General features: G+C 39.8%; 1 protein-coding gene across 1 annotated transcript; it reads left to right on the top strand.

The window, feature by feature from the left end:
- Positions 1-11,379: 11,379 nt before the first annotated feature.
- On the top strand, positions 11,380-14,860 carry LOC306881084 (alpha-tocopherol transfer protein-like). The gene is made up of 5 exons (XM_079434990.1): positions 11,380-11,616; positions 12,167-12,320; positions 12,403-12,596; positions 12,835-12,945; positions 13,029-14,860. The coding sequence occupies exons 1-5, from the start codon at positions 11,422-11,424 to the stop codon at positions 13,239-13,241; spliced, it is 867 nt and encodes a 288-aa protein (XP_079291116.1). The 5' UTR covers positions 11,380-11,421; the 3' UTR covers positions 13,242-14,860.
- The last annotated feature ends 361 nt before the right edge of the window (positions 14,861-15,221 follow it).

Below are 15,221 nucleotides of genomic sequence, written 5' to 3'. Positions count from 1 at the left end.
ACATACATGCCAGTCCATATTGTTTGCCACTGTAAATTCATTTTCAGTATACTAATATTCTTAGGCCTATCAGACTTTCAGTGACTTGTAGCTTCAGATTCTGTATAAAGATGTAATGCTGCATAAAAGTAGTGAAGTGAAGAGACATACAGCCAAGTATGGTGACCCATACTCGTAATTCATGCTCTGCATTTAACCCATCCAACGTGCACACACACAGCAGTGAACACACACACACCGTGAACACATACCCAGAGCAGTGGGCAGCCATTTATGCTGCGGCACCCGGGGAGCAGTTGGGGGTTCGGTGCCTTGCTCAAGGGCACCTCAGTCGTGGTATTGAGGGTGGAGAGAGCGCTGGACATTCACTCCCCCCACCTACAATCCCTGCCGGCCCGAGACTCAAACCCACAACCTTTGGATTACGAGTCCGACTCGCTAACCATTAGGCCACAACTTCCCATTAGGGCCTACTAAAATATGGCAGTTCTGACCCACCAGAAGCTTTGTATCTCTGTAAAGGAAATGGCGCATTAGCCTTCAACTTGGCAGATGTCATGACATTTGGGCAGAGTGGGGGAAAACGCCCCCCTTAAGGATTGTGTAATTTTTTTTCAGTGAAACAAAAGTTCAATGTGTTCAGAAAAGTTATCAAAGTTTTAGTGACAATTACATAAATTATAAACCAAGTATGAAAAATGTCTAGAGTTTTCATGTTTTAAGATTTGTAACACAATTTAAATTTGTGCCAAGGGGGCATTTTACCCTACCTACAGGCAAAACATGGGTGGGGTAAAATGCCCCCCAGTCTGAGAATGCAATTTGCTTTAAACATTTACAGCAAAATCAGAGTACAGGAAGTTTTAGCTTAAAATTAAAAAAGAATATAATCAATAATTATAAATTGCAAAATTATAATAGTCTATTTGAAAAAAAAAAAAAAAAAAGTTAGCTGATGATAACTGGCTAGCTAACCACACTATGTTTGAGAAAAAAAAATCTGTCATTCTGAAAATATAATTATATTTTTATTAAATAACACGTATACTCCCTATGTACAGCCCCTACTGTTCTCATATCATAAATAACTGTGATGTTCTACAAAACAGCAAGCTTTAAAACATTTTTTTCTGTGAAATCTGTTTTCTCTCCAGTACATCACCAGTGTAAGCTTCATGGTGAAAACTTCCACATCACTCTTGCCAACTTAGTCCATAGTTACAATAAACAGTAGGGGGCGTTTTCCCCCACTCTACCCTAATTATTTACAATTTCATGTATTCACTCATTTCATGTTTCTGTATTTATAATTTTGAATACAAAATGTTCATTTCATAACATCATATCTGCTGCAGTAATTCCTCCATATATGTATGCTGCCTCTATGTGTCTATGCACCTATTTAAAATATATTGGTGTTGTCAAATGGATTAAACGCGATTAATCGCATCCAAAATACGTTTGTTTACACAATATATGTACAGTGTATATTTATATGTACATATAAATACACATACATGAATGTATATTTAAGAAATAACCATATTTATGTATGATTTATATATAAATATATATTTCTTAAATGGTGTGGACTTATGTATGTATATGTAAATATATTATATATAAAAATAAATATATGTAATATATATTTATATTCATATACTGTAAAAACATACATAAATACGAATCATGTACGAGTGTGTATTTATTCATATTATTTTATTAATCCATTTGACAGCACAAAAATATATACATACCATACATGGTAATGCAAAAATACACATAATTTCAATTCACAAAATAAATGTATATAATTTATGTAGACAATGAGGTAGATGTTGTCATGCAAATGAAAAGAAAACTGTTTAAGAAAACTGATAATAGGCAGCATAAAAGTCCTTTCAATCCCTGAAATGAGTGTATGCTGAATTGCTAATAAATCAATTTTTATGTAGTATATATCACACATTAGTAAAGCATTAGTAGTCCAATAAAGCTGATCATATTAGTTGACAGTGAGACAACTCAAATGTATTCAGTATTTAACCAGTACCCTGTTTTAATATTCATGCAAATATTTTATTTGTTATAAGCATTCTAACAGAAGTTTCAGATTTCCAGTATCATGTGGTAGTTGCGGGAGCTTTAAAATATATGTATTCTTTATAGTGCAAAAATACACTGTCAAAAACAACAATGCAAAGTTAAAACACACACAAAAAACCCCAGTAGAATTCACATTTTGACATATTTTCAATGGATTTTATTATTACACAACTGAAAAACAACCCTTTCAGTAACCAAATGCAAAAAATAAAAAGGATGACCGTAATTGATCTATTTGTATTGATCTAGCAGCATGAAAAACAAACTCAAATGATGTATTATGTAAATTTTAGTCCACTTGATGGTGGTAGGCAAACTAGTTAGTAAAAAGAAAGTTTGCCAGTGCAAACAGAGATGACAAAAGAGCTTCTTCCTAGGCTTTAGCAGTCACCATATATATATTTTCACCCACCTGCACAATTGTATGAACAGTACACAGTATTGTAAATAGTCAGTGTACTATGAATATAACATTAATGCATTTACTCCCAAATTAAAACAACATTAGAATAGTAATAAACAGGCAGCTTTATATTTGTTGAAGGATATGTGGCTTCGCTCTTGGCATTCACCGCGTGCCTTAATTGAAATATATTAAATCAAGGTCCACTGTGAACACGTACAGCGAGAGCCTAAGGTGCAAAGAGAGATTCCTCTGGGCCTGATGAAAATCTGAATCATAGATTTAGGATATACGTCATGACTTGATAGTCTATGCACTGCAGGCCAGACAAATTATATTCTGCCAACAGGTTTATTTATTCTAAAGCCTTACTTAAGGCCTATTTAGATATGAATCTCATCCTGGTTAAAAAACGCTGAATGTTTCCTTATCCGGTGAGCCATACTGGAAGCCTGTGTTCTGACAGACAAGGCACACAGCCAGGGGCAGTTCATTCAGAATGCCTGCACATCCAAGGCATCAAATGCAGCCTTCCATCCCTGTAACCTATAAAACATCAAAATCATAACAGTTTAACCATGATGGCAACCAGGCCTATTCGACATGCAATACACAGAAGAACGTCGAATACTGGACAACACACGCAAACACATCCTCAAATATATGCCTTATACATAACATTAAAAGAAAAACGGATTATTGATCCCAATATCCGCTAATTAAATCGTACCAGAATACGCAGAACATTCATAAGGTTCTTATTAAATCCCACTGCTGTCGGCGGGCAGCATCCGCGTTAATACCCTGCATCACTGCATCATCCCACAAGGGTGGATGAGACCTATTATTATCTACGTTTATTTTACGATTTACGATTTTACGTACCTCCGTGAAGCCATGCAAACCTGTTCATATCGCTGCTTAATATTAAAGCGGACTTTCAAATAAACGTCGAGCCACCGACATATAAATATGGAAACTGCGCCGAGCGCTGCATTGCAAGGGAGGCGCGTGACGTCCCCATGCAGACAGATGTTCAATCCCTGCGTCCTTGAGTTTAGCTATAGGCTATGTTAGCCAACAAATGACTTGCCTAACGATTGATTGATTAATTACAACCCTTAAATGACAATAATGGTAAGCCAATAGCTAGCATGTCTTAATTTTTAATTCATTTATTTTAAAAAAGTAGCTGTTGGTACATTATAGGTTATACAATATAAAATTGAAATTTTTTACATTTTGCTATGATTAGAGTGTTGACAGCCACAGTAATGCTGTCATAGACTTTAGCACAAATACAAAAATGTGCAGTGATATAGGCTAATACATGTATTTAATTTTATTATATTGTGGGTTTGTATGTTGGTTCAGTTCAAACACATAAAAGCCATCTTGTGAATGTCCTCCAAACTGAAACAATATATTTTTGTAAATAGTTGTTGTTGTGTAAATCAGTAAAGGTAATAAAAACCACACACATGTTTTCAGGCATATAATGAAGGTAGATTTCAGGCTGAAATTTTAATAAAATTGTAGGCTAATATGTCAAATTGAATGAGGATGGTTGCAACACTTTTTGCATTTCCTTCAGTTTATCAGAAACTGTTTTGGAAAGCCTGCTGTAACATGTTTACATATGATAATATATGTACAATTTATACTTAAATAGACAACGTCAAATGTTTTGGTTAATATTTAGAATCATTATTACATCTGAACTACAAATCAAGACAATGAAATGTAATTGTCACGAATCTGGTCCATGCTCTTCCGGACAATCACCACCAGATGTCACTCACTCACCACATTGACTCTCACACCACACTTCTCTGGACTGCAATACCCACAATCCATTGCACTGACGACACGCAGCTGATTACACTGATCACACAGCTGAATTCACTGATCACCCCATCACCACACACCATATAAGCCTGGGACTTGCTCTTGCTCAGGGCCGAGTATTGTTTAGCATTTATCACTCCCCAAGCGATAGCTACTTTACAGAGCCTTAGTCTTGTCTTGTCTTGCCTTGCCTTGTTTATCTTGCCGTGTCTGACCCTGCCTTTGTTTACTGGATTTACCCCTTTGCCTCTGCCGTTTGGACTCTGTTCGCTCCCTGTTTGGATTATTGCTCTCGTCTCTGGATTATCTCTCTGCCTTGCCCCTTTGGATATTGTTCGCTGATCGTTGACCCACGCTTGCTCCACGGATTGCTCTGTCTTGCCTCCACCATACCTGTTTGCCGATGTCTGACCCTGCCTGTTTCTGACCATGTTTTGTAATAAAGCCTCGCATATGGATCCGCATGTCTCACGTCTCGTCAACCCCGTAACAGAATACTCGGCCACACAAGGATCCAGCGGCTTTTCCAGAGAACATTGGCCAGGTATGGACATTGCACGGCTGTTATTAACCCTCGAGCAGGGCTCGCGACTGCTCGAGGATTATATTCAGGAGTATTTGGACCTTGCCTATTTTTCTGATCTGCCGGACTATGCACTTATAGATTTTTTCTGTGAGGGCATTAATCAGCCGCTCAAGACTCAGTTAATCCGCGAGGGTCCCCGTTCATCTCTCAGTAAATTTATGGACTATGCTTTGCTGTGTGTGGGCTCTCCGTTCACTGTGGGTGTTGCGGAGGAACGCGGCACCGCACTCACTCACAAAATGGCGGCAGCAACAGCACCCCTTCACGTCATGCCTGTCAAGCCAGAGTCTGCTCACGTCGTCGCTGTCAAGCCAGAGTCTGCTCACGTCGTCGCTGTCAAGCCAGAGTCTGCTCACGTCGTCGCTGTCAAGCCAGAGTCTGCTCACGTCGTCGCTGTCAAGCCAGAGTCTGCTCACGTCGTCGCTGTCAAGCCAGAGTCTGCTCACGTCGTCGCTGTCAAGCCAGAGTCTGCTCACGTCGTCGCTGTCAAGCCAGAGTCTGCTCACGTCGTCGCTGTCAAGCCAGAGTCTGCTCACGTCGTCGCTGTCAAGCCAGAGTCTGCTCACGTCGTCGCTGTCAAGCCAGAGTCTGCTCACGTCGTCGCTGTCAAGCCAGAGTCTGCTCACGTCTCCGCTGTCAAGCCAGAGTCTGCTCACGTCGTCGCTGTCAAGCCAGAGTCTGCTCACGTCTCCGCTGTCAAGCCAGAGTCACACCACATCACAGTGCTCCAGCCAGAGTCTGTCACACCCAAGGATTTAAGGTCAGTCCTTCAAGTTCCCTGTCTGATATCCAGTGTGATGGACCCACCACTGATGTCAGTGCGAGTAGCTGGCATTCCCAGGGCCTCAACCCTGTCTGTTACAGAGACTGTTCCCCTGACCTCAGTACTTCCCGTTATGGCGGTTGCCATTTTGAGTGTGTGGGCTGCACACTGTGCTCCTGAGGCCTCTCCTGTCCACGAGTCTGCTCCTGAGGCCTCTTCAGTCCACGAGTCTGCCCCAGAACTTCCAGAGGAGGCGGCGTCCACTGCAGAACCACCAGAGGTGGCAGCTTCCGCTGCAGAACCTCCCGAGGTGGTGGCGCCCACTCATGAACTCACTGTTTGCCCTGTCACGGCCACGGAGGCCGTCCCTGAACTCGCTGTTTGCCCTGTCACGGCCACGGAGGTCGTTCCTGTACTCCCTGTCTGCCCCGTCACGGCCATGGAGGCCGTTCCTGAACTCACTGTCTGCCCTGTCATGGCCACGGAGGCCGTTCCTGACGTCACTGTCTACCCTGTCACGGCCACGGAGGCTGTTCCTGAACTCACGGTCTGCCTTGTCACGGCCACGGAGGCCGTTCCTGACCTCATGGTCTGCCCTGTCACGGCCATGGAGGCCGTTCCTGAACTCACTGTCTGCCCTGTCACGGCCATGGAGACAGTTTCTGAACTCACTGTCTGCCCTGTCACGGTCATGAAGGCCGCCCCTGAACTCACTGTCTGTCCTGTCACGGCCAAAGAGGCCGTCTGTGAGCTCACGCCCTGTCCTGTCACGGCTAAAGAGGCCGTCTGTGAGCTCTCACCCTGTCCTGTCACGGCTAAAAACGCCGTCTATGAATCCTCGTCCTGCCCTGCCGCGCCCCCTGAGATCATGAATGCTCTCCCTGTATTGTCTGTCTCTGCTCTCCCTGTGTTGTCTGTCTCCGTTTCCCCCAGATCTCAGACTCTGCCATGGTTTCCTGCCCAGTCTGCTTCCTGGCGAGGGTCTTCTGCTCAGGTCTGGTGGTCCTCTGCCCCGCCATGGTGGTCTTCTGCTCGGGTCTGGTGGTCGTCTGCTCCGCCGTGGTGGTCTTCTACTCCGGTCTGGTGGGCTCCTGGTCCGTCTACTCCGCCCTGGTGGGCTCTTGCTCGGGTCTGGTGGTCGTCTGCCCCGCCATGGTGGTCTTCTGCTCGGGTCTGGTGGTCGTCTGCTCCGCCGTGGGGGTCTTCTGCTCGGGTCTGGTGGTCGTCTGCTCCGCCGTGGTGGTCTTCTACTCCGGTCTGGTGGTCATCTACTCCGCCCTGGTGGGCTCCTGGTCCGTCTGCTCCGCCCTGGTGGGTTCTTGCTCTGTCCTGGTCTCCGGTTCCGCCGGGGTGTCCTGCTCTGCCGGTTCTGCCTCAGTCCCCGGTCTTCCCACTTCCTCACGGACCTGGCCCTCCGTCCCTCCCCCTGTTCCGCCTCCGCTCCACCGCCCTCCTGGATTATTTGGAAGCGTCTGGAAGCCGCTCCTTGGGGGGGGGCTATGTCACGAATCTGGTCCATGCTCTTCCGGACAATCACCACCAGATGTCACTCACTCACCACATTGACTCTCACACCACACTTCTCTGGACTGCAATACCCACAATCCATTGCACTGACGACACGCAGCTGATTACACTGATCACACAGCTGAATTCACTGATCACCCCATCACCACACACCATATAAGCCTGGGACTTGCTCTTGCTCAGGGCCGAGTATTGTTTAGCATTTATCACTCCCCAAGCGATAGCTACTTTACAGAGCCTTAGTCTTGTCTTGTCTTGCCTTGCCTTGTTTATCTTGCCGTGTCTGACCCTGCCTTTGTTTACTGGATTTACCCCTTTGCCTCTGCCGTTTGGACTCTGTTCGCTCCCTGTTTGGATTATTGCTCTCGTCTCTGGATTATCTCTCTGCCTTGCCCCTTTGGATATTGTTCGCTGATCGTTGACCCACGCTTGCTCCACGGATTGCTCTGTCTTGCCTCCACCATACCTGTTTGCCGATGTCTGACCCTGCCTGTTTCTGACCATGTTTTGTAATAAAGCCTCGCATATGGATCCGCACGTCTCGTCAACCCCGTAACAGAAATAATACTTCTTTTAACTTATTTGACTGTGTCTTACAGTAAGAACTAGTTTGACCAACGATCATACTTTTCAAATTCAAATTAGACTGATCTAGCTTTTTATGCAACTGACTTTACAAAGTTATGACTTGTCCTGAGGAAAATAAAATGACAATACTAACTCTAAAACCAGTCTAAGCAGTTTATCTGACTGACACCTGAACTCTGTGTATGTGTGTGTGTGTTCAAGTGATAGGTAGTGTGTGTGTGTATGTGCATGCAATGGATGTGCATGTTTATGTGGTTTATGAGGACACAAATTTGTATAATGACATGGGTATGACAGAGGTATTACAATATGAAGGTGGTTTATGAGGACACTGCCTATGTCCCCGTAATTCAAAAGGCTTAAAAAACATACTAAATGGTGTTTTTTTTGAAAATCTAAAAATGCACAAAGTCTCCTGTGAGGGCTAAGTTTAGGTGTAGGGCAATAGCACACACAGTTTGTTCAGTATAAAAACCATTACGCCTATGGAGAGTCCCCATAAACCACAAAAACCAACATGTGTGTGTATGTGTGTTTAAGTGAATGTTGGAAAGTATTCAGTAGCCCCTCACTGCAGAACAAAGATCCAGGGGGTGGGGTTGGATCCACATCTAGGGGGTGGAGATGGGTGGGTTTAGGGATCAGGGGGTGGAGACGGGTAGGTTCAGGTATGTAAGGTGGGAGGAGTTGGATCTGGATCCAACCACGCCCCCTGGATCTTGTGTTCTGCAGTGAGGACCATCTCAAAGTATTCCAAGTTTGTATTTGGATATGCAGGTACGTCATTGTTTGTTTGTGTTTGTTTCTGTATTTGATAGCTTATGTGTGCGTGACAGAGAGAGGGTAAGAAAGAAGTAAGAACTGATTTTTAAAAAGGTATTTACTTAACTTAAAAAGAGGAAATAACCCGACCATTGAAAGTGTTTCTTTATTAATACATAAAATTAAATTTTTGCAATGTTATGGCAACTTGGCAAACTTTTACATCAATGTTGTGATAAGGGAGAGCATGTTGGGAAGGTTGCAACACACTGACATCCATGATAAACTATCTTGACACATAGCTATGCCTGTTAAAAGCAAGGAAAACACTTATTAAAATGACATAAACTTACAATACTTCACCAAACAGTTTAGACAGTATGACAAAAACTGTAATCATAAAAAAAATATATATATTTTAATGTAGAAAAGTATTTAAATTTTTGTTTATTTTTTTTTTTTTTTAGAAGAAATGGTCACATGCAGCTGCTTTCTTTCAGGCAGGTGTTACGTTTTAACCGGTTTCCGTGTTATCTGGTGACCAACTTCCTGGTTCAGGTCCTTCGCTCCAGATGTGATGGGACGACCGCAGCAGATTCACCGATTCTGAAAGCACAAACTGACGTGATATTAAGCTGTCTAATAACACTTGCTCATTACACGATTTTGGTATTCTTGTAATGATTGCAAATTAATGGTATGATCGCCCGCAGTATCTGAATTACAGAACAAACAAACAAAAAGTCTGTTTGGCATGGGTTTCGAACAAGCCCAAAAATAGTTGCGCTGGGAGATGCACCGAGCTGCATTGATTCAATCGTGGATTTTTGGATTCAAATAGGATTTTACTCTCTGCGTAACATTATGCAGCATGGCTGAATCAAGGAAATGTGCCTGTGTTAACTTGTGACCTGTCTGCTAGCCAAAATCTAGTTTTACTGTCACAATAAGTTAACGCCATTCTCCAGCCAAAGCACTTCTAATGCTGCTGAATGAATATGATTTGATCATACGATCAGAAAAATTGCACATCGTCACAACGAATCCCATTAATGTAAACACTGTTATTGCATAACAACACCCCGAAGTGTAAGTCTAGTTCTATGTTGCGATCCAGTGGATCATTGGCAAAACACATTCTTACACTGGCAGGCTGCCCACATACACTTCTTGTTTTACAATGTTAAAAAAACACACACAAAAAAACCCCTAACATCTGCTAACTATCCAAGACAACCTTTAAAGTGTAACTACTAGTACTAGTAAAACACTACTAGTAATAATCAGGATTTCGACATGGACAAATATCTGATAGGGCATTTTCCCCATGCAACCTCTTAGCCACAATGTTTACTCTTTCTTTATTTAATAACTCTTTCAATCAATGCTCCTCCACAAGTTCTTTCACAGTCCCCTTTATTGCCAGATACAATGGGTTTACATGTACAAGGAATTTGTCTTTGTGTATACTGGACAAAAATACAACAAAGAAATTAAATTATATAAATAAATAAATGAACGTTAATGCTCTAAGCAAATCCTGCTACAAAAGACAGTGTACACAGACGTGGTTTATTCCACTGGTTAATACATAAAAATACATTTTTGCCTTGCTTAGTTGGGGACACTTGACTGATTGCACACTATTGGAAGAGAGCTGAAGTGGATGATGACGATGACATCACTAAATCATCAATGAACTGACTTTAGCTGGAAAATGACTGTTGTTGTCCTCTGTTTTCCTGTTGACACTGTAAAGCTGCTTTGACACAATCAGCATTGTATAAAGCGCTATATAAATAAAGGTGAAAAACAATTCAAGTTATACGTCTATAGCACTTTTCACAGCTTTACAAAACACACACACACACACTACACACAAGCAGGACAAAGAAGCACTTCCTCAATGGTACACTTCAAGTGGTTGAATTAGATTTTAGAAATGTCTAATAATTGTGAGCAATTCTAAAGGAACACAGATGTTTTGTGGAACATTTTCCCCATGCAACCTATTAGTATGAAAAATGAAATAGGTAAATAACTTAAAGAATTGAAGATTTTTAAACAATTTTATTTAAGAATTCTGTGCTACAAAAGAAAATGTAAACAAATGTGATTCATTTTACATGTGATTTTATTATTACATTGGTGTTAGAACAGTTTTTTTTAAAGGCAAGCACTGGCCAACACATTCCCTGTGAAACCATCACAGGTGCTACAAATCTGCATGTTGGGAAGACTGCATGTTGCACTTTAAAGCCAATGTGCCCATGTGTGAAATATCTTGTATCTCATCTAATTTGTTTAATAAAAAATATATGAAATAGGATCAACATTCAGCTGAAAAATCTGAACAAAAACAACAGCAAAGTTTCATGAGCTTTAATGGTTGTAATATATTTTTATTGTTTACTACATACGTTGTCTTTTACATTTTAGGTTTACTTGAATGAATTATTTTGTATTTTGCTGTAATGAAAATATAGGCTACCTACCGTGACAACATGCCCCACTATTGTGTTCAAAAATGATTTTCTAAATGATAGCGTTGGAAATGGACAGCATGATGATTAATTCATTGTATTTTCTGGTTTAGGCTACTCTCTCTTAAACATCTGGAAGATTTACGTAGGCCATAGGCCACAAGGGTCTTGTGTTTGTTCAATCTGGCGAGCGATTCAGTCTACAAAGTTTTCTAGGTTAATGTTTGACGAAACTTGACCTGTACAAAGGTGAAAAAACATTAGTTGTTACTGGGATGTGAGGGGCTCATTCCCTGCCCCCTTTTACGTAATAGCTCTGCTCAGAAACCATAACATTCGATCGACTCGCGCAGATATGAAGTCTGAAGAAGTTGACAACATTGAAGAATTAAACAGTTTACCTGTTGATTCAATTCGGATTGCACCGTATTTGTTTGAACTTAAACAAAAAGCAGCAGCAGAAGTTAGCATTCGACACTTGAATTTGACAGAGACTTTTTTGATACGGTTTCTGCAGGCGAGAGACTTTGATGTGGCACTGGCGCTCAAGGTTAGTAACTACTATTAAACGATGACTGAACTCAACTGATATTAACTTGTAAACCAATCCACGTGCTTTCTGTAGTGATAGTGATACCGCTGGTGATACGTGATTTGATTAGCAATAATATTTACTGGTGACTGGCCCACTGACATACAAACTTCACACAGTGTATGAGTCTAACTGATCATTTCTAATTCATTTATGCAAATGAATTGTGTTTATATACTTAAGTTCATTTAAAATGTACATTATAGCCTAGAGTCAGATTTCCTGCCTCTTCGTTGTTTATTTAATGCAAATGAATGTAAATTTCTGGCTCACCAACATGTTCTTTCGTAAGCGTAATTATTTAAGCCACTCTAACATTAGCTATTTGATTTACAATAATGAATGTACACATTTCTAGTTGACATTGCATTCAGAAGTCAACCCAACCATAATCAATGCAATTACCAATGCTTATTTGTATTCAGTGTTAAGATTTTTCACAATAATATTCTTAAGTTAAAAAACTTAGCTGAGACATATCATTGATGTTGTATTTTTTTATCCAAAGCTTTTGATTAACTATCATAAATGGAGACAAGAATGTCCAGAAATAACAGCCGACCTGAGGCCATCATCTGTCATTGGACTTCTGCAAAACAATTACCATGGAGTTTTGAGATCACGAGATGATGCTGGAAGTCGCGTTCTAATCTATCGGATTGGCAAGTACATATACAAACAATTTTTTAAGCATTGTTTTGTTCAGTATAATGGAGAATATCACAAAATGTCAATTGTTTTTAGGTCAGTGGAACCCCAAAGAATTCACAGCTTATGAGGTTTTCCGTGTGAGCCTCATTACATCAGAGTTGATTGTTCGAGAATGGGAGACTCAAAGAAATGGACTCAAAGCAATTTTTGATCTCCAAGACTGGTGCTTCGCACATGCCCTGCAGATAAATCCTTTCTTGGCAAAGAAGATATCTGCTGTGCTTACAGTAGGTATTCATCAAAACATTTTCATGAAAAATTTAGAAGACATCACTTATTCAGATTTTTGAAGAAGATCTGACTTTAACATCTCTCTGGAAATACTTGCTTATCAATGTCATGGTTTTTGTAGATCCTCTTTTTCTTATAGGAACCTTTTAGTATTACTAAAAAAATGGAAAATACATTATTACAGTATTGATTAACTTAAAATGCATTGAACAAAACATCAAATCTGTTTTGCAGGACTCATTTCCTTTGAAAGTACGTGGCATCCATTTGATAAATGAGCCTATTTTTTTCCATCCCGTCTTTGCCATGATCCGTCCATTTCTTCCAGACAAAATCAAACAACGGGTTAGTCACGTTTAAGTACATACATGTGGAATTTTAAGGTGATTCACTTTAATTTAATATATGTGGTGTGTTTTTATGTATAGATTCATATGCATGGAAGTTCTTATTCCCGAAGTCTCAGCGATTTCTTTCCCAAGGCTATCCTCCCTCCTGAGTATGGAGGAACCGGACCCAGAATAAATGAAGTGTGTTGTGATTGGACTGAGTACATCATGCAGTCTGAAGACTATCTCCATAGGCTCTCTATAGATTCAGGTGGAGGAGATGCTTCTTCTCAGTCTTCTGCCTATGAATGATTACAATGAAGGCATTTTCACTTAGGGGTGTACTCACTTTTGTGGCCACCGGTTGAGACATTATTGGCTGTGTGTTGAGTTATTTTGAGGGGACAGCAAATTTACACTGTTATTTAAGCTGTACACATACATCACATTGTAGCAAAGTGTAATTTCTTTAGTGTTGTCATATGAAAAGATATAATAAAACATTTACAAAAATGTGAGGGGTGTACTCACTTCTGTGAGATACGGTACATTCTTTGAAAATCAGGATAATATGGCTGACTTAAAGGAATAGTTCACCCCAAAATTAAAATGTATTCATCCTCAGGCCATTCAAGATTCTTCACTGGAAAAGATCTGGAGAAATGTATTATTACATCACTAGGTCAATAGGTGCCATCAGAATGAGAGTTCAAAGAGCTAATAAAAACATCCATGTGACTCCATCAAGTAACATATTTGGAAGCAAAAAGCTGCATGTTTGTAACAAATTAATCAATACTTTTTTTAAAAACTTCAAACTGTTGCTTCCAGATAAAATAAGGGTCCTCTATCCATAATATTGCTTTCTCCATTGGAAAAAACCATCTAATCTGAATAAGGAGAGACATGCATAGATTAAGCTCTTTTTAGAAATGAAAAAAGTTCAAAACAGTTCAAAACAAATTCTTGATGGATGGCCTGAGAGTGAGTGCATTTTCGCTTTTGGGTGAAATATTATTGTAAAGCATATTAGTGTAAACATGTATGCTTTACTTATATACTTTTTCTTTACTTTTTTGTCATATTGTACATGAACTAATGGTGCAGTTGTTTAAATTGTCTGCCTAGTTCTCCTAATATTCCAGACTGGAAAATAATTGAAATTCATATTATTGAATAATGTGATTTTATTGAATTCATAACTCACAGACATTCATTGCAAGTACATGATATACCTCTGAAGATACAATATAGCACCAGATATCAGATGTTCTGTTACCTTTAGAAGAAGGATTCCATTAGTGTACAATGTTGTGGTGCATGACTGAATTATCAAAGTGCCTTTCTTCTTTTCCTTGTGAATTGTCAATGCTTTATTGTTGTATTTTCATAACAATGGACATAGCTCAGGATGTTATCTGTGTCTCTTAAGTCTCTGTGCTTCTGGAAATTTGACATCAATCATCATGAACTGCTTCATTATATTGATGCTCTTCAGTCAAATGATCTGTAATGTAACTGTAAACTGCAGCATTTATTAACATTTGCTGCATTTGAAATAAACAGCTGAAGACGGACTTATTTAGTCTGCACCAAGTGGGATTATAAAATAGCACTTTGTTCTATTGCCTTTTGCTCTTGACTCTTAAACAAATATAAACATGACCTTACTGGGACTCTTCGTGTTTACAGATTTCCTTAAATGTGAATTTCTGAAACCATGTAGTTCAGTTTATTGCATTATTTTTGTCAGACAGTGTGTCTAAAGACAGTAGAAAATAATTGTTTTATTATTTAATTGTTATCGAACTATGACTATTAGCCTATTCTGTTTGTTTTTTTTTTTTATTTATTTTTTTATGTAAATTGTTACAATGATAAAAAAGATATACACAGACATATTAATACACAATGTGCAACTCGAATAAACTTGGCAGCAAAAAAAATTGTAAAGGTCATTGTGTGAAATTCTTTCCCCAACTGATTTTTGAAATCTGTATTATCTGCAAAATCCAGTTGGTTGGCTATGGTAAGCACTCCATTCCTTGCTTAATCTTAAAAGTTTATTTTTAAATTTAAATCTAAAAAATATTATTGGAGCCCACTATCTTCGTAGTCAATTAAATTGTAAGATAAAAACAATAAGGGGATATATCATTAGTTTTTTCTTGATTGCTTAAATACATTTCTTGAAATTATGCCTTTTATTTGCGAAACACAAATCCATAACTTCTAACTCAATTCTCCAAACTTCCTATATTCAGGTCAAAATCCAACTCTCCACTCAAAACA

This window comes from Barbus barbus (assembly GCF_936440315.1).
Source record: "Barbus barbus genome assembly, chromosome: 15".
Lineage (NCBI taxonomy): Eukaryota > Metazoa > Chordata > Actinopteri > Cypriniformes > Cyprinidae > Barbus > Barbus barbus.
Note: the sequence above shows the minus strand (reverse complement) of the source record. Positions and strands in the feature narration are given on the sequence as shown.